Raw genomic sequence first — 27,224 nt, forward strand, 5'->3', positions numbered from 1 at the left:
GAGTCCTGGCAGACAGATATGCCAAGGAGGGAGGTTCCTTGAGAAGGCCTAAGCCTGCTTGGGACACTCTGCAAAAATGTAGCTTAGAAGCCTTCTTTACCGAAGCCAGCCAGTGCCCTCGGGCTTAGACACTTATCAATATCAGGTCCAGATCGCCCATTGAATGAAAATCACTTTGCAGGCTTGGAAGAATTTGGAATTTCCTAAGAAGGGGGGGGGCCCCAAAAGACCAGTGGGGGGTGACTTGCCGGAGATCTCCAGATGAATCTCTGGGGAGATCGCTTCCCAGGGGCCCGGGGCCGCAGCTCCCAGTGATTATTTTGCAGATGAAAGGGGACACAGTTGCGTACACGTACCCCACCCCCCATCATGAAAGGGGAAGCAGTTGGGAGGAAGAGAAGGCGGGCCATAAAGTAAATCAAAATTGAATTAAATAAAAACAAAAATAAATGTTTCCTCCTCTCAATTAAACTTTAAAGATGTGGATTGCTGTGGAAAATGCTGTTTGATCCCTCATATCTTCATCAAGGATGCCATCAGTGCACACATAGACCATTCTCATAATGATTTTGTTGCGGCTGGAACGCACGCACACACAAAGGTAAAGCTTTTTAAGAGAGCGGGTTAACACCACGCAGAGCCCGGGGGTGATTCATTCCGCGCATGCGCGAGGGGAGAGGACGCGAGATGTAGCGAAGGCCTTCGCCTCGGGCCGGGCCTGGAGGGCGGGAGTAGCGGAGGCGTTCTGTCTCTGGGCTTCCGGGGAGGGGCGCGGTGGAGGCGGTAGGTGGGGCTGGAGCGTCTCTCTCTCTCCCCCCTCCCCCTCCGCCTCAGGCCAGGCCATTGGTGTGGAGGGGGGGCGCTCGCTCCTCCGGTACTGCTGGGGGCGCTGCGGGCCTGGCGGCGGGCGCCTGCTGCTGCTGTGGTCGCCGCGGCCGCGGGGGCTGTGCAGGGGGGAGGGGGCGCTGCCTCCTCCGGAGCGGCGGGGGGCGCTGCGGGCCGGGCAGCTGGGGTGGCCCGGGCCGGCACCGAGCTCGGCGAGGCGGATGGAGAGTCTGGCCGAGGCCGGCGGTGCCGCCTCCTCGTCGGGCTGGGGACGGCGGGCCGAGGCCTTTGTGTGAGGAGGCGGCGGCGGCGGCGGCGGCGGCGGCGATGGTGCACTGGGACCCCCGGAGCCAGGTAAGCGCGTCTGAGCCGAGGCCCAACCCCGACCCCGGCCCCGCCGGGGCCTCCCTTCGCACTCCCGCTGGGCCCCCCACTCGGGTCCTGAGAACGGCCGCCCCCGAGCTCCTTCTCAGCCGGGACCCGGACCCCTGCCCCACGACCCCCCGCTGCTTTGTGCCTCAGCTCAGCTCCGGTTCGCGGCCGCGGTTCATTTTGTTAGTGTCCTTTAGAGGAGGTGCGCCCCCCCAGCCCAGCCCCATCTCCCTCCCCCTCCCCCCGGGACGTCTGGGGCTCCCGAGGAAGATGCTCGGGCCCCAGGAAAAGTTGGGACCCCCAGCCGCGGGCACGGGGATATTGGTGGGGAGAGAGAGCTTCCCCCGGAGGATGCGCCCTCCGCGAAGTCAGTGCTAAAGTGAGATACACATCCGAGGAGCGCATCCTTCAGGCCCGGGGGAGGAAGGAGGACCGATGCTGGAAAAGTTTCTTCTCTTCTGCTCCCCTGAGGTCTGCGTGTGTTCGGGCAGCTCGGAAGCCCGCGGGACACTGGCCAAGACCGGGCGGTAGACAGGGAGATTGTGTCTCCATTTTTACCAAACGCGACGATGCAGAAGTTAAACCCCCAGCTCCGTCCTGGTGCTGTTGGGTCTCGTTTTAACAACCTCCCCAGAAGGCGGGGAGAGCAGAAACCCGAGTTTTAACAGTTGTTAGAAGTTTAGCTCGGTGGGAAGAGGGAAAGGGACTCGGGAACTAGGAGGGGCTTATGGCCCGGGCTGAAGGGACGCAGAGCCAGTAAAAGTAAAAGTAAAAGTCGTTTTCCTTAAAAAATAACGAATTGCGCGAACGTGTTTTAAAGGTAATAAGTTATGTTAGAAAAAATTAGTGAAACAAAAAAAAACTTATTTAGGAGAATATGGGATGAATTAATGAGAAAAATGGGAACTTAATGATCTGGGAATGAAACTAAACATTGTTTTAGAAGGACGTTCTTGATTGATTCTTATGAGACAGTTACCTGAGAACCTTTGGTCCTAGCCTTTACTTGATTCTAAGCCTGATGGACTTGCCTTAACAACTCTACGAGGTAGACTTCCCATAGGTTTCCCAACAACTGTTGGGTTTTTGTCATGGCAAGCAGCAGCATAGCCGTCTTTTGTCATTTTTCCCATTCCTTTCTCTGTAGTGGACTGCATTCCCTTCCATCACCCTGCCAACACTCACGCACACACACAATCTCTCTCTCTCTCTCTCTCTCTCTCTCTCTCTCTCTCTCTCTCTCTCTCTCTCTCTCTCTCTCTGTCTCTCTCTCTCTGTCTCTCTGTCTCTGTCTCTCTCAGGCTTTGAAGTGATGAGACTGATTTGTGATATTTTCTTCTCCAGAGCCTATTGCCCTGCAGAGGTTTGGAAATCTACCTTCTCATGCTGTCCACAGATTAATGGTGCTGATAAGATCGAAACTTTCTAGGATCTGCTAAGATGGGCATGAGGATCAAACTGCACAGCACGAATCACCCCAACAACCTACTGAAGGAGCTCAATAAGTGCAGGCTCTCAGAGACCATGTGTGATGTCACCATTGTGGTGGGAAGCCGCTCATTCCCAGCTCACAAGGCCGTGCTTGCCTGTGCAGCACCTGAATGCAGGGCTGGATGCTGCCAGGACCTATGTAGTAGACTTTATCACCCCCGCCAACTTTGAGAAGATCTTGAGCTTTGTGTACACGTCCGAACTCTTCACTGACTTGATCAATGTGGGTGTCATCTACGAGGTAGCTGAGCGCTTGGGCATGGAAGATCTCCTCAAGGCTTGCCATTCCACTTTCCCTGACTTGGAGAGCACAGTTGTGACGAAGCCCCCAACTAGTTCCAGTGAGGGCCGCTCTAGCACCCAAAGCAGCACATCTGCAGAACCAGCTCATTCCCTTGGAGAACTCCGAAGTGTCGGAGACCAGTTTGGTCCAGACAGGAGCTACATCTTGCATAGTGATGTTGGGATAAGCTACAAGGAGGAGAGAAATCCTTCCAGTGACAGCAACCACAGCCTGCCTCTGTTGCACCAGCCACCGCCATGCAAGACAGATGAGCATGATGCGCCCATCCCATTCCCTTCAGTCACTAGCATGGCAGCTCAGCCAGGCCTTGGTACTCTTGGAATAGGTGCACCAGCTAATTCGAGCTCCTTTCAGCCTTTCAAGGTTCAGAGCAATGGGGACTTTGGCAAAAACAGCTACTTTCCCCCTGATCACCCGTTGGATATCTCCACAGGGAGTAACTCCTGCCCGAGCAATAGCGATCACTCCAAAGATCAGGGGTTTGGGCAGATGGATGACCTGCAGTTGGAGGAGCTGGGGGAAGATGACCTGCAGTTTGAAGACCCTGGAGAAGACCTCGTTCCCACAGATGAAGTGATAGAGTTAAGTGACGACAGTGAGGAGGAACTAACATTCGGAGAAAATGACAACCGGGAGAGTAAGGCCATGCCCTGCCAGGTTTGTAAGAAAGTACTAGAGCCCAACATTCAGCTGATCCGGCAGCATGCTCGGGACCACGTGGACCTGCTGACAGGCAACTGCAAAGTCTGTGAGACCCACTTCCAGGACCGAAACTCAAGGGTTACCCATGTTCTGTCTCACATTGGTATTTTTCTCTTCTCCTGTGATATGTGTGAAACCAAATTCTTCACCCAGTGGCAGTTGACCCTTCACCGCAGGGATGGAGTATTTGACAACAACATTATTGTTCATCCCAGTGATCCACTACCTGGGAAGCTTGGTCTCTTTGTAGGGGGAACTAGCCCAGAGCTAAAATGTGCTGCTTGTGGAAAGATTCTGGTCAGAGATTTTCACATGGTCCGGGGTCACATTCTGGACCACTTAAACTTGAAGGGCCAAGCCTGTAGTGTTTGTGACCAGCGCCACCTTAGCCTCTGCAGCCTCATGTGGCACACTCTTTCCCACTTGGGCATTTCTGTCTTCTCATGCTCTGTCTGTGCCAATAGCTTTGTAGACCGGCACCTCTTAGAGAAGCACATGGCTGTTCACCAGAGCCTGGAAGATACACTCTTCCACTGCCACTACTGCAGCCAGAGCTTCAAGTCAGAGGCCGCATACCGATACCACGTCAGCCAACACAAATGCAGTGGAGGGAGCAGTCTTGACTCAAGATCTAGTTTTGGAGATCGATTACAGCATCCAGCTTTTCAGAAGCGGAAGTTGCCCTCAGATGAGTTCCTGAGTGAGGAGCTGGCCCTGCAGAGCCAATCTGGGAATAGCAAGTATAGTTGCAAAGTTTGTGGCAAGAGGTTTGCCCACACGAGTGAGTTCAACTACCATCGGCGGATACACACAGGAGAAAAGCCCTACCAGTGCAAGGTGTGCCATAAGTTCTTCCGTGGTCGTTCGACCATTAAGTGCCACCTGAAGACACACTCGGGTGCCCTCATGTACCGCTGTACAGTCTGTGGCCACTACAGCTCCACCCTCAATCTCATGAGCAAGCACATAACTGTGCATAAGGGCAGCCTTCCACCCGACTTCACCATTGAACAGACATTTATGTACATTATCCATTCCAAAGAGGCGGAGAAGAACCTGGACAGCTGATTGGGCTACATTGGACCTGAGGGTCTGGTCCCAAAAAAGTAGCCAGGATGATGCTTTTCCAATGGCCTGTTGGCCCTTGACTGAAGTTAAAATTTGCCTTGCTAGGAATTCCAATTCACGTGTTAAAGGAAGAAAGGAAAGAAATAGCACACAAACTGAGAAATCATTTTTGAGAAGCAATGACCCTACCATGTTTACCTCCACACCTGCTCGTGGCCAGCAGTGGCCATGTTTTTGGTTCTTTGGGGAGCTGGGATTGTGATCTAGTAACAGAGACAGGAATTGATTTCAACTAGGTCCTTATTCCCCAGACTCTCTAGTTTTAGTTCACTGTTAGATTTTTTGCTGCTAAGAATCCAACCCACAGCCTCAATGAAAAAGGGAGGTGAGAAGAAGTCTTCAAACTGCTATTTAGTTTCACTGTAGGCATTACCACAGCTCTGTGGCTTCCGGCAGGATTAACCATTTCCAAAGATGATCACAGAAATATGATCATTCAGAGTCCAATTTGTCAGGGCAGCCCACCTCATGTTCTGAGTTCTAGCTTTTAAGGTGTTGGTGCTAGCCTGCTACACAGACTTACCCAAAGTCCCCCTTTAAGTGTTAAAAAGTAGTTGGATAAGGTAAAGATCCTTTGAATTGAAGTGAGGGCTTTGTATTTAGAAAAAGGAGGAAGGCAGAAAGTTTAGAGATGGTGAAGCCTAGCCCAGAAGGAGTTATCCTGCAGAGCCATTTGAAACTGGGTGTAGGTTAGGCAGTAAGGTGGATTTCTTCCCTACTCATTTCCAAAGAAAAATGGTTTTAGGGCACGCCAGCCAAGGCTTTTAGGACTTCCCCAAGGGGACAGGGATAGTGAACCACTCTATTTTAGACATATGTTACCTGGTCCCCTCTATCCAACCACAGATATGAGAAGATGAACCTTGGGCACCCTGGGGGAGAGGTTGTAACATTTCTGTCAGCAGTAACCTTGCCTTAATTTTCACCCAGTCTCCTGCCCATAAGTGTATGTCTTGGCCCATAATTAAGATGGGAAAGAAACCCTGTTGTGATGAAGTGGTTGGTCCTATGAGTCCTTCAGAGTTGATGGAACCAGTTAATAATAGTGATGGGGTGTAAGTTTTTACTGTCTGTTTTAATCAGGTGACACATTTTTTTTGTTGTTTCTTTTTACATGCACTAACAGGCAGAAGGCAAGCTGTGCTTTAGCAGCCCACCTTTTACTTGCTGGAATTCATCCTGATCTGTCCTTGTGTCACCCCTAGGGGGTACTATTGAATGGACCTAAGCAGTCCACACACAGGAACAGGCTGATCCTCTTTTTATTTTGTTTATGAAAGGGTCATGCCCAAAGAAGGAGGAGGGAGGAAGAAAGGGAGGGATCCCTCAGAACTTGATCTTGCATGTTCACAAGGTAGCACCCTCATCCAGAGTTGCCCTCAGTAACTCATACTACCTCACCCAGAGCAAATGCACTGGGAGTTCACTGCCACAGCCCCACACACTGCCATCTGTGTGAACTTGGCAACGCCCAGTGCCATTTCACAAGCAAGTGATTTTCATTAACCCTCAAAGCCTTTTTAAACTTTAATATTTATTATTTTTGTATACAGATCATCCAGCATCTGCTTTATATGACAGATTTCAGGAAAATGAGGTTCCCAGCAGTGAGTGACCACATCCCAGGAAAATAGTTCTGATCCAGAGATGTTGGTGACAAGGGCACAACCCAGGAGAGTACAAGCCAAATAGGTCCTAACCTAACATAATCTGTACTGAGAGGTGCCCTCCTCCCACAAATAGTGGAAATCTTTTCCCATTCCCCAAATAGATTCCTCACTAGGGTTATAATCCTAGAGAGCACTTTCAATAATGGCCTAACCTTCTAGGAGACTGGGAACAAAGAACACCTTAATAATGGAAACTTGTGAACTCCCTAATTCTTTCATCTCTCTTCCCAAGTCCCCAGACAGAGCTACTTGAGAGGTTTTTAAGGAAGTCAGGGGACCAGTCATTTGGCCAGTGATTTCTTGGTGGAAAGCTTTGAACCCCTTCCTAAATTAGGAAATTGTCATTTCCCTTTTAATAAATAGCAAGATGGGTAAGCCAAAGTTCCTTATTGACTTGCTGATTCTTTGCTTCAAGGTGCTATTGTTTATATATGGAGCCCCTTTTCTAGCACCAAAACAGCAAAAGCTGTATCATATTCAGAAATAGTACAACTGTGCTGTGAAGATACTATGGTATCTTCAGGCACATGTGGTGCTGAGGGGACATGAATAGGAGCCATTGTAGTAGGTCCACTTTCTGCCATCTACCACCAACCTACTAGAGTCTTACTTGACAGACTTACTGTGAAAATTGTACGGATCCTAAAACATTGATGCCCCTTTGTTATTGACAGATTGGCCATTCCTTTCCCTCTTCTCCATCATTATAAATATAAAAGATTAACATACTATAAAGGTTAGCGATGATCAGGCATCCACCAAACTTGCCTATATTGAGTTTCTTTCCCTGGAGTGTCCTACCTCTTCCCCCAGCCCCACTCCTAACTCCCAGCCCAAGTTGGAAAGTAGGTGATTCTTAGATGGCAGGATTTAGAAGAAGCAATACTAACTAGGGCCTAGTCAAAGGAACATGTTAGAGAAATCCATTTTTTTTTTTTTAATTCTAAGCTCTTTGGGTGCTGAGTGTCCTGTGAATTTAACAAGCTGTGAAGTTTTGTTTTTGTTTTTGTTTTTCTTTAAGTAAACCAAATAAAAACACACCCCAGAAGCTTTTCTCCTAAAACACTAAGCAAAAGAAGCTAGGAGGAAAACCATCCCCACAGCATTTCTCCCCTATTGAAAAGGTGGCGTGTGTGCACTCAGCCCCAGTCAGACATGTAGCAGCACCAGTAGCTAGTGAGACTTCTTAACCAAATCCTTGTGCTCTGTACTTACCCATGTTCAATTTTGGACCTCTTCTTTTTATGTTGGGGCTTTATATTTCCTCTGCCTTCCAACTCACCTTGTTCTAAACTGGTTCTCTTATAATACTATAGTCTTGTAGCAAGTGATACTGTAGTAGAAATTTTTTTTTAATTTAGTGTCTGGTTTACAGCTTTCTAATTCATTTCCCTCTTTTATTCCTCCCTCTCCCCTCTCCTCCCTTTCTTGGAACACAGTATTCTGCCCTCATGTACTGTCTAGTCTCTTCTTGACACTGAGTCTTCTCTGTTGTTCTTATCCCTGTCCTGCCAACCCAGAGTCTGTGTTCAGAATTTAAGAAGTCTCCTCAGTACTCAGAGCTGATTGGGAATAGAGGCCCGGCTGAATCAGGCCCTTTTCTGGGAGAAAGAGGCCTCTGGAGAGTTTGGAAGAGGATCAGCATTCTTCTTGACTTTCCTGAAATGTGAACCTATGCTCCTATTCTTGAGATAAAGCTTATAGTACCTTCCCATCAACTGATTTTTGTTTGTTTGTTTGTTTTTTTGCTACTGATAAATCTCCCCCTGCCATTTTGCCTGGCCTCTTGTTTCCTATTCCATGGGTGCTCAGCTTTAGAAGTTAAACATGTTATTTAAAGTTATTTATGTAGATGCACACACTGAATTTTCTAGATGGGAACAAGGGATCCCAAATGACATGGAAACCCCCACACAGTTCTTTTGGCTCTGTCCCCAAATCCTGTATGGAAAGGAGCACAGATAGGAAATAGCAATTCAGTGTTAGTTTCCATGTGATTATCCATTTTAAAGTCAACATCAGGATGAAAATGAAATTGAGTTTTGATTTTGATGTTTCCTTAAAATCCTTCCCTTTCCCAATCCATCCTTCCTTTCTCCTATATCTGAAGGCTCTTATAAAACAGAAGAGTTGTCATTGACATCTAACCCCTTTCATTAAATTAATTGTAGGTACTGACCTCCTAATATTTAAGTGTTTACTATCTATTGCTGTAAAGTTTTGTATATTTTGTAAACTTTTTTTCCCAAATAGTAGATGTCTAAAATCGTTGTACATCTGATTCTTTTATACTCCATTGTTCAGCACAAAGTGTGGTTTTTATTTAGAATAAAAAAAAGAGAAAATTTGGGATGTACCTGTGTCTTTCCCTTAATGTTTGAGAATATTCCCATACTTCTGAACTTGGATTTTGTGGGCTGGATACTTCACCACTGTAGTCATACTTCCCTAGATGAAAAGCTAAAGTGTTTTCAAGTCACATGTTTCCTTTTCTGGGATTTCCTATTCAGTACTGGGTTGAACTTGCCATATTAACCAAATGAGAAATGAAACAAATAAACCAGTTTTGCCTCGGAGGGATCCTTAATTACATCTTTTACCAGACTAATTTAGTTAGAATTTGTATCTAGAAAGTTAGCTGCATTTCACAAGATCAGGTATTGACTGGGGAGAAAATTAGTACTATTTAATTCCCTATGGTCTTAGGTTATATGGGGAAATAGCAATTAAACAGACAGGAAATAGAGATTAAATAGGAGTTGTAGGTATAAAGTTCCATGAAGTTAGTAAAAATGAATTTCCATTAACAATGAAATTTGTACCTTCCCTTTTGGTGTTAAAGTATATCTTGGACAACTTGGGGTCAGTACTAGAGAAATGTAAGCAAAATGAGCCCTTCTAATATCTGCTATCCCATAAAATGGAAAGATTCCCCTAATTAATCATGTTATCTGAATGACAGCCAGTTGCTACCGGTGCTGTTAGACTAGCAAGGCCTTGAGAAATAATCTGTGTTGATAACCTTAAGAATTGAGAGGTATTTACTGGGAGAGCCAACGGGACCCCAACTTAGAGAAGTAATGACATTTTCTAAGGTACCAGAAGTCTTTTCCTGGAAATATGATTTGATAAATCCTAAGCATTTGGCCTATAACTTGAAATCATTTTAGGCAAACACAAAGTATACTTATTATAAAGTCCTGGCTACAGATTATCAACCATCCTTCCAGGAAGAGACTTAGGTATATTATCACATTGGGGTACATGTTTAATACATCTGGTTCAGCTTTCTAGGATTTAGAATACAAATCCAAAATACAAGGATGGTTATTTTAGATAACAGGTTCTTAATCTTTTTTGTGTCATGGACCCCTTTGGCAATCTCTGAAACTTTTCTCAAATAACATTTTTAAATAAAATATATAAAATAAAATACATAGTTACAAAGGCAATCAATGATATTAAAATACATTTATCAAAATGCTTTAGAAAACAAGTAAATGGGCTTCAGAATACAAACTCTTGTTCCGGAAGAGATAATCTATACCTACTGATTGCTTTAATCAGGGGGAATAGATGTGTAAATAGGGTATGTACCAGACATTAAGTTTACGATTTGCATACTCTTCCCTGAGGAGAATTATGAATCCAGGACTTGCCAAAGGCAGCAGAGACTTAGTCTTTTAGTTTCGATTAGCCTAAAAATCTCTCATTGATATTGAAATATTTCCTCAACTGGCCTTTTCCCCAGGCTAAGTTTACAATTTTATTACTCTTCCCTGAGAATTATGAATCCAGGACTTGTTAAAAGCAGCAGAGACTTAGTCTTATAGTTTTGATTAGCCTAAAAATCTCTCATTAACACTGAAATACTTCAACAGGCCTTTTCCCCAGGCTAAGTGTATATATAAGTTATTGATACATCTACATAGAAAAGTAAAATGTACATTTGACTCAAAAGAAATACAAAAAGGAGAACAGAATTGAAGTGGATGTTATAACAGGCCGCTAGATCCCAATACTGAACTTTTCAAACGCATGCCAGGGGAAGGCTATTTACAGTAGAATTGGGAGTAGAAGTGCAATCTTGATCCAGCTTTATGTCTCCCCTACCTCTGCCTTACTTACCTTTACACTAAAGATATATACTCGAGTTCAAAACACTGGGGCCTTAGGGATATCCTGCTTGTGGCCTCCCAGCTCCTTGGCTTCTAGCAAACTGTCCTCAGATCCAGGACAATTCAGGGAGTTCAATATATACGGGAGGAAAAATCTGAGGCTACTGCCAAGTTTGTCCTGGTCAGAGTTGATTTATGGTGTTTTTAAGCTTGCTTTACTGAATCTCCATCTCCCTGTCCTTCCCTCCTTCCCCTGCTTCTAAAGTGTCAGTTATTCCAAGCTAAGGTGACCAGATGATTCTCACTTTTGTTCTCTTCTCCCTGACTTTTTAAATAGATACTTCTGAAGAATTTTTCCCGATTTCAAATCCACAGACAAATTTAATTGGAAAAATAGTCATAATTCTGTGTGTCTGTTCACAATTTCACCATGTACAACGATTAATATTCTGCTAATCACTGAACATAAACGTCCCATCTTTTGCCTTCTCCTTTGGTTTTTAGTGTTGTGTCCACCTTTTTGTGATCCCATTTGCTTTTTGCATTCCTTTTAAGTCTGGAAAATGTATCACTTTTCAATAGGAAAGTCTGAAACATAAATCCATTAGGGTTGGACATATGGGATTGGGGGATGAGGAGAAATGGGGTGTTTAGGATTAAGGAAGATGAGGCAGATTTTTGAAAGTGTAGACTCAGACTTGGGGTTGGGAGGAGAGGGTCCTGTCTAGTTGACTTGGGCTCCCTCCTTAGTAATGACGATCGAATGCTTGGTGGTGGAGGAGGAGGAGGAGGAAGCCCTGCCTTTCCTAGTCTGGTCCTTAGGGATATAGTGGACCACAGCACCCATCAGCCGGCTACGGAAGCTGGGACTAAGAAAGTTATAGAGGATAGGGTTAGCGACACAGTGCAGCATAGATAAACAATCAATGACATCATAGAAGAAGTAGAGGACATGGACCAGGTAGCAGTGGAGGAAGATATGGTTCCCATGTAGTGTGAGCAGCAACAGTGTGACATGGTAGGGCACCCAGCAGACCACAAAAATAGCCACATAGGCACAGACCAACAGGCCGTGGCGCCGAGCCTCTGGCCGTCCCGCCTGATGGAGTTTGTAAACAGTCAGTGCATTAAAAACTACCATAAGCGGAAAGGGCAGTAGGAAGCCCAGGACTATGGTGGAGAGGGTGACCGCCAGTGCCCAGGAACTGTATGTCTCAAATGGGGCCAAGAACAGACACATTGGCTCCATGGCTTCCACCAGATGGATGTGAGCCACCTCCGGCAGTGGGATGAGGGCAGAAAGGACCCAAATGGCTGCACAGAGGCCTTTCCGTACCCGGTGCTGATGGTGCTGCCAGAAAGGGGATGAGGAGGTGAGTGTGATGTAGCGGTCTATGCTGAGGCAGGTTAGGAAAAAGATGCTGCTGTACATGTTGGCAAAATAAAAGTAGTGGGTAAAGCGGCAGAAGAAGCTGCCCCACAACCAGGTGTAGTCCAGGGTGACTTCTAGCATCCACACGGGCAAAGACAGGATGATACCCAGGTCGGCCACAGCCATGTTGAAGACATAGAGATTGAGCAGTCTCCCTTGGCCCAAGCTTCGCCAGTTGATGTAGATAACCAGCAGGTTCTCCACTAGTCCAACCACAAAGATGGCCAGGTAGAGTACAAAGAGGACCACCCGCTTGGCGTTTTCATTGAGCTTGACTTCACACTCAGAAAAGGTTTGATTGAAGAAATGTATCAATTCTGTCCAGTTATGAAAGTCATCCAGATCACTGAAGAGCATTGAGGAGGGGGTCTCAGAGGGGCTAGGCCCCATCATGGAATTGGGACTGGTTGACATAGAGGTACCTATAGGGAGTGTGACGGAGAGAAAAGAGAGAAGATCTTGAGGGTAAAATCAAACAGGATAAAGGCAGTAGGGACAGAGAGCAGAGATGGGGAACCTTTTCTGCTAAGGGCCATTTGGGATATTTATAGCATCATTCACCAGGGTCATGCAAAATTATCAACTGGTAGAACTCAAGCAGCAGGAGGTTGTTCTACCTAGCTTTTAGCTCTTCAAAGCCTGCGGTTGATTATGCAAATGATTTCATGAGCCTTATAGTGCCTGCCAGCTGGAGGTTCCCCTCCCCTGACAAAGAGGGTAGAAGTTGGTAGGATTTCAGAGTCTAAGAGAGGAGAAAGGGAAGGAGGAACCAGGAGAAGGGAAGAATCACCCACTATAATAGATTATTATTTTAAATTATTTTTATTTTGTTCCAAAAGCTAAGATGCTTTCATTAACAGGGCTATAAGGCTAGGAGTTCCCAAGGATAATGTGTCCCAAAAAACAGTGTGCTCTTCCCATAACCCTCCCTTTTTAACACCCCTCGGGCCTCCCTGGATTCCTATTAATTTGAAGGGCCTTTAAATGTTGCTGCCCTTTCAAACATCACCCTATTCCTAATCTGTTTCAGGACAAACACGAATTATTGAATGAAAGCAGGGCTATTTAAAAGCCTTGAAAAGGGGTTAAGAATTTTTTTTTTTTTTTTGGTGAGTCTTGGACCTGTTTGGTAGTCTGCTGAAGCCCATCAACCCCGTGTCAGAATAATGTTTTGCATTTTTTTAAATCATAATGGAAGGAAATGTTAAATTTCAGTTAGATCTTAATAAAAATAAAAGGCTAATTTTTTTTTTTCCTATCGAATTCATAGATCTCCTGAAATCACTCTGTGGAGACCAAGTTAAAAACCACTGGCCCAATAGAATCTCAGAATATTAGAATCTAAAGATCATCTAGTTTAACTTTCTCATTTTACAGATAAAACAACTGAGGCTCAGAGCAGGGAAATGACTTATAAACTGAGCTAGTATCTAGTTATCCTGTTTCCCTAGTTCAGGGCACTTTCCACTTTCTCCCTCTTCCAGAAGGGCCCGATTTGGGGGGACACTTACCTAAACCTTAGCTTGTTTATCTGGGGCTGCAAGGGTGTGTCCTGTTCGGAGAGTCCGAGAAGAGCCAGAGAGGTTATGGTAATGGGGGTGTGGGCTTAGCCGATCTGCTGCTCTTCTCAGTGCCGCCCTCCGTACTCAGGAAACAGACCTCACTGGCTGACATTCTGTGGGAGGGGGCCAGGGGCTTTCCTGCATTCATCCATTCAACCCGAGGGGGAAGAGATGGATAAAAGATAGCAAAAGGATCAGGCTCTTCTCTGGCTTCTTTCACTCCCTTAACCTTTTTTTTTTTTTTTCCCCACAAATCTACATGGGACCCCATTCTTCACTGCTAACATGGAGGCTGAAAAGAAATCAGACTGTGGGAAAATCAGTTTTTTAATGTTTCTGGTTCTCCTCTTTCACACTCACCCTCCAGTGTCTCTCAGAATTGTAACAGCGGGATCCCTGCTCTTTTCTCCCTCTTTACTAAAATATAGACTTTGTTTTCTGATCTGAAGATGGGGAGAAGGCCAGAGTTGAGGCAGGAAACAGGGCAAAGAGGACTTTAGACCTAAGGGTGGCCACAGGATGTCTTTTTTCTCTGGAGATTAGCACTGTGGGATGGAGGAAGGGTATTTGATAGGAAGACCCAGATGTCTGTGATTTGCTTTTTCAGCACTTTTCTTTAGGCTATCTGCATACCAGAAGTGGACTGAGTGCTTTAACTTACATTAAGATCATAGGATTTAGCGATGGGAGGAACCTGAGGTGCCTCAGCTCTGGAAAAGGCCAAATGCCCCTTACAGTTTTTAAAAACAGAAGACAACAGAGTTGGCAAACCACTGTCTGGTGAGCTTTCCTTTGTATCCTTGGCATAATCCATTTCAATAAACATTTATCAAGTGTTTGTTTTAGGTGAAACATAGATGAAGGACTTGAAAAGTACAGCAGTAAAAATAATTTTGATGATATTATGGTTAGAAGTATCAAGCAAGGCGTATAATAAAGAGACGTATTAGCTTGCCAAAGCAATTTGCCACAATAATAACTGATTGCAACAAGTCCTTAAATGTTACCAAGTGATCTAAATTCATAATTACTCAAAAGAGTCTGGCCTAAATATCTCCCTTGGAAAATCTAAGTGATTGAAGGTTTGTTTTCTGGACTGCCAATTGTATTGGCAGAATATATTAACAGAAAGTTAATCCATCAACATATATATCTTGGAGATATACTACATATGGAAAATTAACTGAATTTCAAAGGAATAAGAGATGTATTATAAAAACTATGTAAATACCTTTATTGACCCATTTTAGCTGGGAGGAAAAAACAATACAACAAAGGCAAAGTAAACCCACTGAGAAAAAAAGTAGCTTTGGGGAATACAGGGCACAGAAAATTGTCAACTATAAGGACTCTAAGTCTTGGAGCCCAGCAGAAAGCTATATCTGTACCCAAGTGAAACATCACAAGGGGACCCTATAAAGGAAGGACTCCAATAATCAAGAGCTGTGGTCTCCCTTTACCACATGTTCTCTATACATGTATCTCATAACATTTCTACTTTACATTTGAGTCCCCTTTCCCTAGTAACTTGTGTATTCAGAGAGATAGTATATTTTGATTTGGGTCACATATTTTGTACTGCCTGTCTTTCATAGTAATAGCAGCAAATGGCATTTATAATACTTATTTGACACTACTAATTGATAATGAGTATGATAGTTCAGTAGTGGGAGCGCCTGAGTGACAGTACAGAAAGCCCAACCTGTCAAAGTTGCCTTAGGTCCCTGAAGGGTAGTAAGTAACAACTGTCTCACTGGGGACTCCATACTCTTAAAGTGAGTGAGAATTAAATGAATAAACCCAGAGGGGGTGTTACATAAAAAAGTAAAGATTCTAGGAGGAGATGTAGAGGGAGTACATGGGACAATAGCTTGTGAAAATTTCACCAAGATTGCATACTAAGGCAAGGTATAATATATATGTATAATACAGTTTGGCAGAAATGTAGCATTCATGAAGGAGAATAATATGAAATGAGTCTAAGGTGGTAGTTTGGAGTCAGATAGTGAAGAGATGATGAATATACATTAGGCTGAGGAGTTTGTATTTTTTTCCTAGAGACAGAGCCACCAAAAATGACTAATGAAGCTTTTAACAAAATCTCTGATACTTTTCTTGTGGGCAAGGTGGAGAGATATGGGTCACACTGTAGCATAGTTTAAGTGGATTTAGAAGTGGTTGATTAATGGGATCTAAAGAGTAGTTATTAATGGGTCGGTGTGATTTTTGGGGAAAGTTCTAGTGGAAAGCCCTTTGATCCTTTGCTATTTCAAAATAATCTACTTTAAAAAAAAAATCAGATACCTTTTTAAAAAACAGATTTCTCCTTCAAGAGATCCATCCCTTATAACAAAGAAAGGGGTGAAAAGTTCCTCTAAACTAAAAATTCATCAACCAATTTGACATTATGTGCAGAATTCCCTATGTAGTATAGAATAGGCCTAACTCAAATTGGGCACTTTCTAGGACATCCAACACAAAGATAACCTAATAAAAAAAATCTAAAAAGATACTCAAGGATACAACACTGGTTTATTCAATAGAGTCCTACCCTTGGATTTTAAGAAATCAAATTTGCAATCATAGAATGGAGAAGTGATGGCTAGTAAAAAGTTTGTGTGCAAGAGATCTAGGAGATTTTAATGGACTGCTAACTCAGTGTGAGTCAACTGTATGACATGAAAAGGAGAAAGGCTTCATTGAGAGACAAAGTACCCAAAATAAGGGAGGTAATATTGATATTTTATTCTGGTTCTTCTCTTCACATTCGCCCTCCAGTGTCTCCAAGAAATGCAACAGCAGGGATCTCTACTCTTCTTTTCCTCTTTACTAAAATCTAGATTTTGTTTTCTGATCTGTGGAGACCATTTTTCATATTTCATCTGGAGGAATATGCAGTGTTCTGGATGCTGCATTTTTAGGATAGACATTGATAAGCTGAGGCATTTCTGGAGAAGGCTGATCAGAACTGGGAGGTGACTTGAAAAACAGCCCATATGAAGAAGGACTGCAGGAACTGAGGATGTTTAACCTAGAGGAAGAAAAAAACAACCACCAGCTTTTTCTAAGTATTTGAACTATTATCATCTGGAAGAGTCATTAGACTTGCTCCACATAAAGCTAAAGGGAAGTTTATGAATATTTGTTATTTGCCAGACACTGTGTTAAACACCAAGGAAAGACAAAACCAGTCCTTGAACTTAAGAAGCTCATATTCTAATGGGGAGGCAAGATGCAGTAACCTCTTTTTTTTTTTTAATTAAAGCTTTTTTATTTACAAAGCATATGCATGGCTAATTTTCCCAACATTGACCCTTGCAAAACATTTTGTTCCAAATTTTCCCCTCCTTTCCCCCATCCCTTCCCCTAGCTGCAGGTAGTCCAATACATGTTAAATATGTTGAAATACATGTTAAATCCAATATATGTATACATATTTATACAGTTATGTTGCTGCACAAGCAAAATTAGATCAAGAAGAAAAAGAAAAACTGAGAAAGAAAATAAAATGCAAGCAAATAATAGAGAGAGTGAGAATGCTATGTTGTGTCAATATGCAGTAATCTCAAAAGGGAAGGCTCTCACATTAAGGGAGACTGGGAAAGGCTTTTTGGAAAAGCTGAGATTTTTTTACTCAGAATTGAAGGAAGCCAATGGAGGTGAGAAGGGAGAGAGCATTCCAGGCAAGAAGAACTAACAATGAAAAGCAGGATGTCACTGGATCTCAGAGTATGTACAAGGGAATAAGATGTAAGAAAGCTGAAAAGGTAGGAAGGGGCCAGGATACATAGGGCTTTAAATGCCAAACCAAATTTTATTTTGATTCTAGACATAAACCAGTGGGGTATATTGAATTGTGTTGGGAGAGAGAGAATTTAAAAGGCCCAGACTTATGCTTTAGGAAGATTGGTAGCTTAGTGAAAGGCAGAACAATGTTCCACACAAATAGATTTAATAGTAACTGCTTTCCAGAAGGGAAAGCTGTCCAAAAGTAGAATGGGTGGTCTTGGTTGATAGAGAGTGTTTTAAAGCAAAGTCTGGAGGAACTCTTATATATCTGGGCTCATAGGTCTAAAGCTGCCCAGGGGGTGTCACAGGGGCAGGATTTGAACCTAATTCCAGAACCAGCCCCTTTTTCCCTTGTACCCTACTAAATATTATGGAAGGGATGCATGCTCAGATTGAAATTGGATTAAATGGTAGGTGAAGCTCATTCTGATTTTGAGATTCTCTAGTCTAACTCCCTCTACCATTTTAACAATGAGAAAACTGGGGTCTGCTAAGAGGAAGTCCACAGCCAGGATTCAAACTCTTATCCTTTCTTCTACACCAGGCCAGGCTACATTAGTAATCCTTTGCGTAGTGGAACTGGCCAAGGTTGGGGGGCAGGGGGGAATCAAGTCCTTCCAGCCAGACAGTTTGCTCTCTACCAAGCAAAAGGGCACTCTTACTTAAGTGAGCTTACTTATGGGAGTATGCAATGCCACCTAATGGGGGGCCCTGTCCCTAATTCAATTGATATACACATATTCTGGCTTTTCTGTTTCCTGTCTGCATACTGCATCTTCCTCACAGGATTGAGCCAATGTGTGAAATACTTTGCAAACCTTAAAACTCTATAAAAAATGCTAGCCATTGTTATCATCCTAGAAGTGGGCCCATCAAGTTCCTTATATGGGTGGCAGCAGGCAGAGTACGCCACAAAGCCAGAAAGTTCAGACCCTTGTTGTCCAGTCCACTTGTACTGTGGAACCCAGAGAACAAACTGGTGGATGGCGGCCGGACCCTAGAGACCAGCCAACTCACCCCTCTTATTTTTATGATGAGAAAAGTGAGCCCAGAGAGACGGAGTGATTTCTTTAGCTTTTGTTTCCATGATCTCATTTCATCTTTATGATACCCCTGAGATGGGATGACAGAGGTTGCTATCTCTGTTTGGCTAGTGAGGAAACTAAAAACCACAGAGGTTCCTGTCTCATATTCAGTGCACACAAACCACAGCTGAAAGTTGCCGGCTTTGATTCGGGGATCCCTTAAGCCTCCCCATTTTCTCTCTAGTCCAATATGGGCCATTATTGATGAGAAGTGATGATGTCTCCTTGGGCTTTTCACAAAGATTCCCACTATCAATCATGCCACATTGTTTGGGAGAGAGGAATGGGACCTCTCCCTACTCATTTACATCCGTCCCATGGCCCGTTCCTCCTCTTCATAAGAAACCGTAACTTTGGCTTTCCTTGGTCCTTCATGTCCCATCCCTTCCCAGAGGAGGGAAGATTTTTGGGTCTGACCATTTTAGCTGCTTGCAACGGCTGGGTCTTCTGACTTATCCTAGGGATACTTCCCTTTTATTTGGAAATCCACTATATCCATGGTCCTGTCTGGGTATATCAACAAGAGAAGTGCCTGATGGAGTCCTTTAAACAGCCAGCTACAGAGTCTGCTCCATCAGCAGAAGATAAGTGATGGCAATGCAGTTTTTCTTTCTTTTTTTTCTTTGTAGAGGGATGAGGGGAAATGTAGGAAGAGGGGGAGGGGTTGGAGGAAGAGCAGATTGGCTCCTCACCAACCAGGAGGGGCAAGCAACTTTGCCCCAAGCAGTAACTGCGAAACAATTCCTGGAACTCTCCCATCTTTTTTCCCTTTTTGTCAAAGTGGACAAGACATTCTGATCAACAATTACAAAGGAAGGAAGGTACCAGGGAGGAGGGAGTGAGAGGTACAGATAAAGGCAGTCAGTTTTAGGGGGTGGGGGAAGGGAATGGGAAATTCCTATTCTGGAGCTCTGGAGAATCCCAAGAGACAGAAAGGATTTATCTAAGAAGACACCCCCCACCATCACATTTGAGAGACAACCCAACGGGAGAGGAAATGGGGAAAGACACAGGAGTCAGGCCCTTCCCCCACCAAGAGCTCAAATTCATCCAGATGACTGGTGGTTAGACAATCTAATCTGTGTCAGTACTATCAGTAGGATGTCCAGGTGTGGGAGCACCAAAGATGCTGCCCGGTCATTCTGTCCCTCCCAGGCTGAAGCCCCAACCCACACAATAAGGTCTCTCCAGTGCCCCATAAAGAACATGTTACAGGTACCCCCAAATCATTCTTGTGTACCCTCATTGTATCCCTAATTACAGAAGAAGGCATCTTCCTCTTCCTCATCCTCTTCATAGGTCTAAATCCTCATGGCCAAACACTTCTGCTTTCTTAGACATTTTATATGGTGACGTACTTGTGTACAAGTGTGAGGATCTCCAGACACATGCCCAGAAATTGTAGTCCTAGTTAGCTTCCAAGAGATTTTATGGCTGAGGAGTTATTCAAGGGGAAGGGAGAAAGGGAAGACTCACTTATTAAGCATCTACTTTGTGCTAGGTACCGTGCTAAATACCTCACAGATATGCTTATTGATTCTCACAGTCCTGGGGAGTAGGTGCCATTACTATCCTATTTTACAGTTAAGAAAACTGAGCCAGGGTTTAAGAGGCTTGCCCAGGGTTGCAAAGGAGTTAAGTGTTTCAGGCTGAATTTGAACTCAGCTTTTCCTGATTCCAAGCCCAGCACTCTATCCATCACAGCTTTATGGAAGGCAGGAATGGGATAAATAAAAGAAGGTGGAGGCATTTAGTTCTCTGTTTTAGAAAAAAAAAAATCTCTTAGCAGCATAGATGGAGGAGCCAAGGGAAGGAAAATGATAGCCTGTGGGAGGTGGGGGGAGAGGGAGGAAGAAGAGATGAGAGGGAGGGAGGGAGGGAGGAAGAAGAGATGAGAGGGAGGGAGGGAGGAAGGGAGGAAGGGAGGTGTGGGGAGGAGGGGTTTGGATTCTCTTGCCATGCTTCTAGCTCTTCCCTTCCATAGACAAGCTCAGCCGAGGTAGCTATCAAGCCCCAGCCCTATTCCTATGTCTGCTGAGACCCTGAACCTCTCTCCTTTCTGCTGCTTTGTGAGAGATCCAGGAAGTAAGACGTGATACTTTTCTGCTGATCCTAGCTGTTCTGTCTAGATTTCTTTACTCTTTTCAGGTTTTCTGATACTCTGCCACTCCTGTGATTGGCCACTAGGAGATGCACTAATTCACTGTTCCTAATTATCTTTTATTTTGATTTCCTTCACCACCACCAATTTTCTTTTCTTTCTCCTTTTTTCTCTTCCTTCTTTTCCTTTTCTTCCTTCCCTTCTTTCTTTTCCTTCCTTCCTTCCTCCCTCCCCTTCTCTCTCCTTTCCTTCCTCCCTCTCTCCTCTTCTTTCCCTCTCCCTTTCTCTCTCTCCCTTCTTCCTTTTCTCTCCTGCAATTTAAAAAATTTTAAACTTAAATACAAAATGAGAAAAGAAAAGAAAAACATTGTCTTGTACACACCAGATTATAAGAGAGAATTCAATATAAAACAATAAATTTCCATTTCAAGAAAACCTATATAAGAATACTACCCATTGTTTTCAAAGCTGCTCAGCTTTTCTTCAAATTCCTATTGGTTTTCTTTTGTTCTCTGCTATGCAGTTTTTACTTTATTTTTTTCTCCTCCACCCTAAAGGAGGCTACAATTAAAGTGAATATAGATAGATAGATAGATAGATAGATAGATAGATAGATAGAGATAGAAATATCTATAAACGTACACTTATACACATAAGTGTAAGACCATACTTATTTCCTCTTGTCATCTATTTCTCTGATAGCATCTTCCTTCATACATCTATGTCTTTCCATGTTTTTCCAAATCATCCAATTCATTATTTCTTCCATCATAGCAATACTCCAAGCCAATTACATCCCGTCTGAGAAGTTGTATGAAAATTCTCCTCCCCTTTCCTAGCAATTTTCTATATTCTTGGCTACATGGGTTTTGTTTATACAAAAAGATTTTAATTTAAAATAATCAAAATTATTCATTTAAGCTTCTACAATGCTCTTACTTTATTTTTTATTTTATTAATTTTATAATTATACATTTTTGACAGTATATATGCATGAGTACTTTTTATAACATTATCCCTTATATTCATTTTTCCAGATTTTCCCTTCCCTCCCTCTACTCCCTCCCCTAGATGACAGGCAATCTCATACATTTTACATGTGTTACAGTATAACCTAGATATAATATATGTGTGTAAATCCAATTTTCTTGTTGCACGTTAAGTATTGGATTCCGAAGGTATAAGTAACCTGGGTAGATAGACAGTAGTGCTAATATTTTACATTCAATTCCCAGTGTTCCTTCTCTGGGTGTAGTTGTTTCTGTCCATCATTGATCAGCTGGAAGTGAGTTGGATCTTCTTTATGTTGAAGATTTCCACTTCCATCAGAATACATCCTCATACAGTATTGTTGTTGAAGTGTATAGTGATCTGGTTCTGCTCATTTCACTCAGCATCAGTTCATGCAAGTCTCTCCAAGCCTTCCTGAATTCATCCTGCTGGTCATCTCTTACAGATGCTCTCACCTTATAATAGAGTTTAAGGTCTGATACTGTTAAATCTACTTCCTTTACATCTTTTTCCCCTGGTTTCTTTGAAGTTCTTGATCTTTTGTTCTTTTAAATGAATTTTGTTGTTATTTTTGCCTAACTCAGTAAAATAATTGTTATCAATTTAATAGGGATGGCATTTAATAAATAGGTAAAACTGTCATTTTAAACATATTGGTTTTACATGCCCATGAACAATAAATCTCTATTTCAATTATTTAATATCAATTATTTAAATCTGAGTTTGTATAAAAAGTATTTTATATTTATGTTCATATAGCTCCCATGTATTTTGACAAGTATGTGCTCAAATACTTTGCACTGTCTAGTTATTTCAAAAGGGCTAAAACAATACTGAATAATATTGCTGACAATGTAGTTTCTCCATTTTTCACTTCTGATTACATTTATTTTAACTTTGAGATTGTGATTACTGTCTCTGCTTTTTTTTTTTTTAACATATTAAATTCTACTCCTGACCTATATTTTATCTTTATGTGTATCTCTCAGTTTTATATTTCCTGAAAACAGCATATCATTGAATCCAAATTCTTAATCTACTATCCATTTCCATTCATTATTCATCTCATTCACATTTTAAGCTACAATTACTTTCTGTGTGTTTTCCTTCTTATTTTTCCTCACTATCCTTCTTACCCTACTTACTTTGTCCCCTTTCACTCTTCTGTTTACGTCTACCCATTACCTTGCCCTTCTAAGAGTCCTCTTATTCTCTCCCCCCTACCTTATCCCTTTCCCCTCTTAGTTCTTTCTGAATTTAGAAGCTTTTTACACTCTTCTAGATATTTATATCTATATCTATGTCCATCTTTAACCCATTCCCAATGACAGTAAGGTTCCAGCACTATCTACCCTCTCTATAGCTTTTTTTTGTATCAATTTTTTCTTTCATGCCTCTTTGTATGAAATAATCACTCCATTTTATCTCTCCCTACACAGTTTTTTTAGAATCAACCTTATCATACTCAGCTCAGTCCATGCCTTTCTTTCAAATTATCCAAATAGTGCTAACAATCATAAAATTGCTAATATTTTCACTTCACTAATGTTTTCAATATATGAAGTAAACAATTTTGATCTTATTGAGTCTCTTATAATTGGTCTTTAATTTTTGCCTTATATTTCTCCTAGATGTTATATGTCTAATTTTCCCTTAAGCTCTGAGGTTTTTGTCACAAAAACCTGAAAGTCTTTGAGTTTGTTAATTATTCATTTTCTTCATTTAGAATTATGCTTAACTTTGCTTTATAAGTCACCCTTGATTTTAGCTCACTTCTTTTGCTCTACAGAATATAGTATTTTAAGACCTTCAGTCTTTCAACATAATAGCTGCTAGGTCTTATATGATCTTTTTTGTAGCTCCATGATATTTAAATTGTTTTTGTGTTTTTTTCTTGTTGCTTCCAATATTTTCTCCTTAATCTGGGAGCTTTGAAATTTGGCTATGATATTCCTGTAAGTTTTCATTCTGGGATCTCTTTCAGATGGTGATCAATAGATGTTTTCTGTTTCTACTTTTCCTTATTGTTCTAGAACTTCACAACAATTTTCCTTGATAATTTCTTGTAATATTGTTTCAAGATTAGTTTTTTAACTATAATTTTCAGATAGGCCAGATATCCTTATATTATTTCTCCTTGATCTATTCTCCAGATCAGTTGTTTTTCTGATGAGATATTTTATTTTCTCTTCTATTTTTCAATTTTTAAAATTTTGTTTATAATTTCTTGCTGTCTTAGAATGTCATTAGATTTTCCTTGTGCAATTCTAGTTTTCAAAAAATTATTCTTTTCCTTAACTTTTTTATTATTTCTAATTGGTTGGTTTTCTTTTCATAATTTTCTTGATTTTCTTAGCTTGTTCTCTCTTTTTTTTTTTTCCTGATTTTCCCTTAATATCTCTTGTTTTTTTTAAGACTTTTAAAATTCTTCTAAGAACTCTTTTTTGGGCTTGGGACCATTTAATGTTTTGCATTGAAAAAGGAATGACTTTTTTTTAGCTTCAATATCTTCCTCTGAATATTGTAAGGACCCTTTAAATGGGCGGGCACAGCGCAACAGGAGATTTGAGTGGCCCAGAAGTAATCTCTGTGGATATAAGACTGCCCTGTGGGTGGGATCCTGTCCATATTGAGATAGCTTAGTAATGGGTGACAGCTCTCTCGCTGGGTGGCTGTGTGTGTGAGACCTCACAGGCCCTTTATAAGCCCACAGCTCACTGCAGACAGCAGTCGTTCTCTTTAACCTGGCGCTCTTTAACTTGGCTCCCTAACCTGGGGTAGCCAAGCCAAGCTGATGGATAGCTAAGAGCCCATAGCCAGGGATTCTGCTTTCCTGCAAGTGCCCACAATCAACAGGAGGTCCCTAGCCCTTGATCACTACAAGTTTTCAAAATATTCAAAAGGAATTTTTACTGAGAAACACAATAATAGCAACAATAATATCAATAGCAGACATTTCTATGGCACTTTAAGATTTTTATCTCCTGGTCTATTCATACATGTCCTTGAATATCTTTTATGTCACTTTGTGCCCATAAATCAAGATTGGTCATATTTCTATTTAAACCTCATCTAGTATATCTTTGTTGTTTGGTCACTAAGTTTTGATTCTCCTGAGATCGTGTTATTCTTCAACTTGAAAATATATAGCACCCATACAAAAATACAAATGTTCTCATAAGATGGCTTTTTCATCAATGATCAGCTTAAAATGATTAAAAATTGTATCTTAAGAAAATAAGGAAGAGGTAGGCAACTTGAGTAAAGAAAGAAATGGAAGAGTTTACAGGATTTAGTTTTCTGTTTCTAATTTATGCCTATCTAATAATGCCTAATCTTAGATGGACTTGGAAGATGAGAGTGGATCTTTACTAACTCTTCAATCTTGTCCCTAACTCCTTTTTTTAAATAATTCCTGAAAAATTGAAATTGGGCAAGTGGAAGCTAATGACTCCATTAAACATCAAGAAACAAAACAAAATCAAAAGAACGGGAAAAACTGAAAAAAAAAATGAGAAATATCTCATCAGGAAAACAACTGGTCTGGAAGAATAGATTGAGGAGAGAGCATTCAAAAATTATTGGATTAACTGAAAGTCATGATCAAAATAGGAGATATCATATTTCAAGAAATTTTCAAATTTCCCTTATATTTTAGAACTAGAGAATAAAATAGATATTTTAAAAATCCACTTCTCACTTCCTGAAAGAGACTCCAAAATTATAACTCCAGTAATAATATAGCCAAATTCCAGAGATCTCGGGTCAAAGAGAAAATACTTCAATCAGCAAGAAAGAAACAATTAAAATATTGTGGAGACACGGGATCACACAAAATTTAGAAATTTCACTTTAAAGGAGTGGAGGGCTTGTAATATGATATTCTCTAGAAAATCCTAGGCAAAACAGTTAGGATTATAACTAAGAATCACCTACCTATCAAAACTGAGTATAATCTTTTGGGGGGAAATATATATTTAATGGAGTAGAAGACTTTCAGATATTCCTGATAAAAAGACCTGAGCTAAATAGAAAATTTGACATTTAAAAATGAAAGAGTGATGCACTGGGAGAAGACAAAGGAAGAGGCAAAGTGGGGATTTTTTTTTTTAATCTAAAAGGGATATGCAAGGAAATTTTTATCAATGGAGGGAAAGATGGAGGAAGTGTGTGGCAAGCAATGCTTGAACATCATTCTCTTTTAATTGTCTCAAAGAGGGAATAATATACAATCTCAGATGGGTATAGAATTGAAACTTGCCCAAGAGGGAAATAGAAAGGGAAGGTGATAAGAGAAAGGGAGGGATTGTAACATGCCCTCCTGGCAGTTACAATTACTAGTCTGTCCTAGACCCAACAGAGTACCTTTGACCACTGACTTTTGCAATGTCAACTCTACCCAGCTCACCTCCTCTGAGACCTTCAAAGGACTCTGGCCACGATCTCCTGAATCTATACTTTAATAACCGGTTAGCACGCTCAAGAACAGCCACGAGTAATCTTAAAAACCTTTATTATACCTATTCACATAATGCCCTGACTTGTTGGTTCCCTAGTGAACACCTAGTTTGAAGACCCACCTGTTCACTACCAAGCTCCTTACCTCTCGGTTATCCCTCCACTTGGCTCAGGGAGCCAGGTTAAAGAGCGCCAAGTTAAAGAGAGCGAATGCTGTCTACAGTGGGCTTATAAAGGGCCTGTGAGGTCACACACACACAGCCAACCAGCAAGAGTCACCCATTACAAAGCTATCTCAATGTGGTCAAGATCCCACCCACTGGGCAGTCCTATATCCACAGAAATTACTTCCTGGCCTCAATCTCCTGTTGCACTGTGTCTGCCCATTTAAAGGGCCCTTACAATTCCCTTCTCTTGTTTTGCGGAAACCGCACATCTCATCAAGCTAAACTTTTAGCACCAGCTATATATAGTTCACTTGATCCATGAGATGACAGAGTGTTATGCCCAAGGAGGTACAGAGCAGCAGATCAGTAAACAGAAGTATGACAATGAGAACCAGGCTCAACAGTGGCCCAAGTGTTCAACCCATTCATCAAAGTCATACTCGAGATAATAAGCCAAAGAGTTTGGATGCCAATGAGGTAGGATGTCAACACTGAGGTGGGAAGTCAACAAGATAAAACATCACAATTCTAGTTAACAATTAAATACTCGTGAGGTAGGTTGTCACAATTCTAGTTACATTTATCACAATCCTAGAGCAATTCTAGTTTCACAGGTGCACATAAGCAAAGTCATGTCCAGTAACATTGTCTCAATAACAATGGCAGGTGGGTGTGTTGGTTTTTCACCCACTAATTTAAAAGCATAGTCCTTCAATAGAAAGCATAGGGCAAAGCCTCTCCCCAGGCCACCATATGGCAAGTAGCCACAGGAGGAGCAAGCAGGCCCACAATCTTTATATTGCATATCACCCAAGACAGTCCATTTCAGCTGCTACACTGGAACTGTCTGCTGTCTCTGGTGTCACCGTCAGGAGGGGCATTGCTGCCATCAGCTTCTGCTGACATCTGGCTGGTCCCTCTGGGATGTTGTCTGGTCCTTCTCTTGGATCCCAAGTTCACAAATGTCTCTAGTGGGGATGAACTCTGCTGCTGGATCTGCACCTAGGAA

General features: G+C 42.1%; 2 protein-coding genes across 2 annotated transcripts; one reads left to right on the plus strand and one right to left on the minus strand.

Annotated features, from left to right (window-relative positions):
* The first annotated feature begins 1,048 nt into the window (after positions 1 to 1,048).
* Positions 1,049 to 4,889, plus strand: ZBTB39 (zinc finger and BTB domain containing 39). The gene is given in 3 exon segments (XM_074269935.1): positions 1,049 to 1,179; positions 2,542 to 2,792; positions 2,794 to 4,889. Coding segments are annotated over 2 exon segments (2,124 nt in total). The 5' UTR covers positions 1,049 to 1,179; positions 2,542 to 2,637; the 3' UTR covers positions 4,763 to 4,889.
* A 4,929-nt stretch (positions 4,890 to 9,818) lies between these two features.
* On the minus strand, positions 9,819 to 13,674 carry ACKR5 (atypical chemokine receptor 5). The gene is made up of 2 exons (XM_074269937.1): positions 13,554 to 13,674; positions 9,819 to 12,464 (listed from the first exon to the last, which is right to left on the minus strand). The coding sequence occupies exon 2, from the start codon at positions 12,454 to 12,456 to the stop codon at positions 11,335 to 11,337; it is 1,122 nt and encodes a 373-aa protein (XP_074126038.1). The 5' UTR covers positions 12,457 to 12,464; positions 13,554 to 13,674; the 3' UTR covers positions 9,819 to 11,334.
* Positions 13,675 to 27,224: the final 13,550 nt, after the last annotated feature.

This window comes from Sminthopsis crassicaudata, chromosome 5 (genome assembly GCF_048593235.1).
Source record: "Sminthopsis crassicaudata isolate SCR6 chromosome 5, ASM4859323v1, whole genome shotgun sequence".
In the NCBI taxonomy this organism is placed as follows: domain Eukaryota; kingdom Metazoa; phylum Chordata; class Mammalia; order Dasyuromorphia; family Dasyuridae; genus Sminthopsis; species Sminthopsis crassicaudata.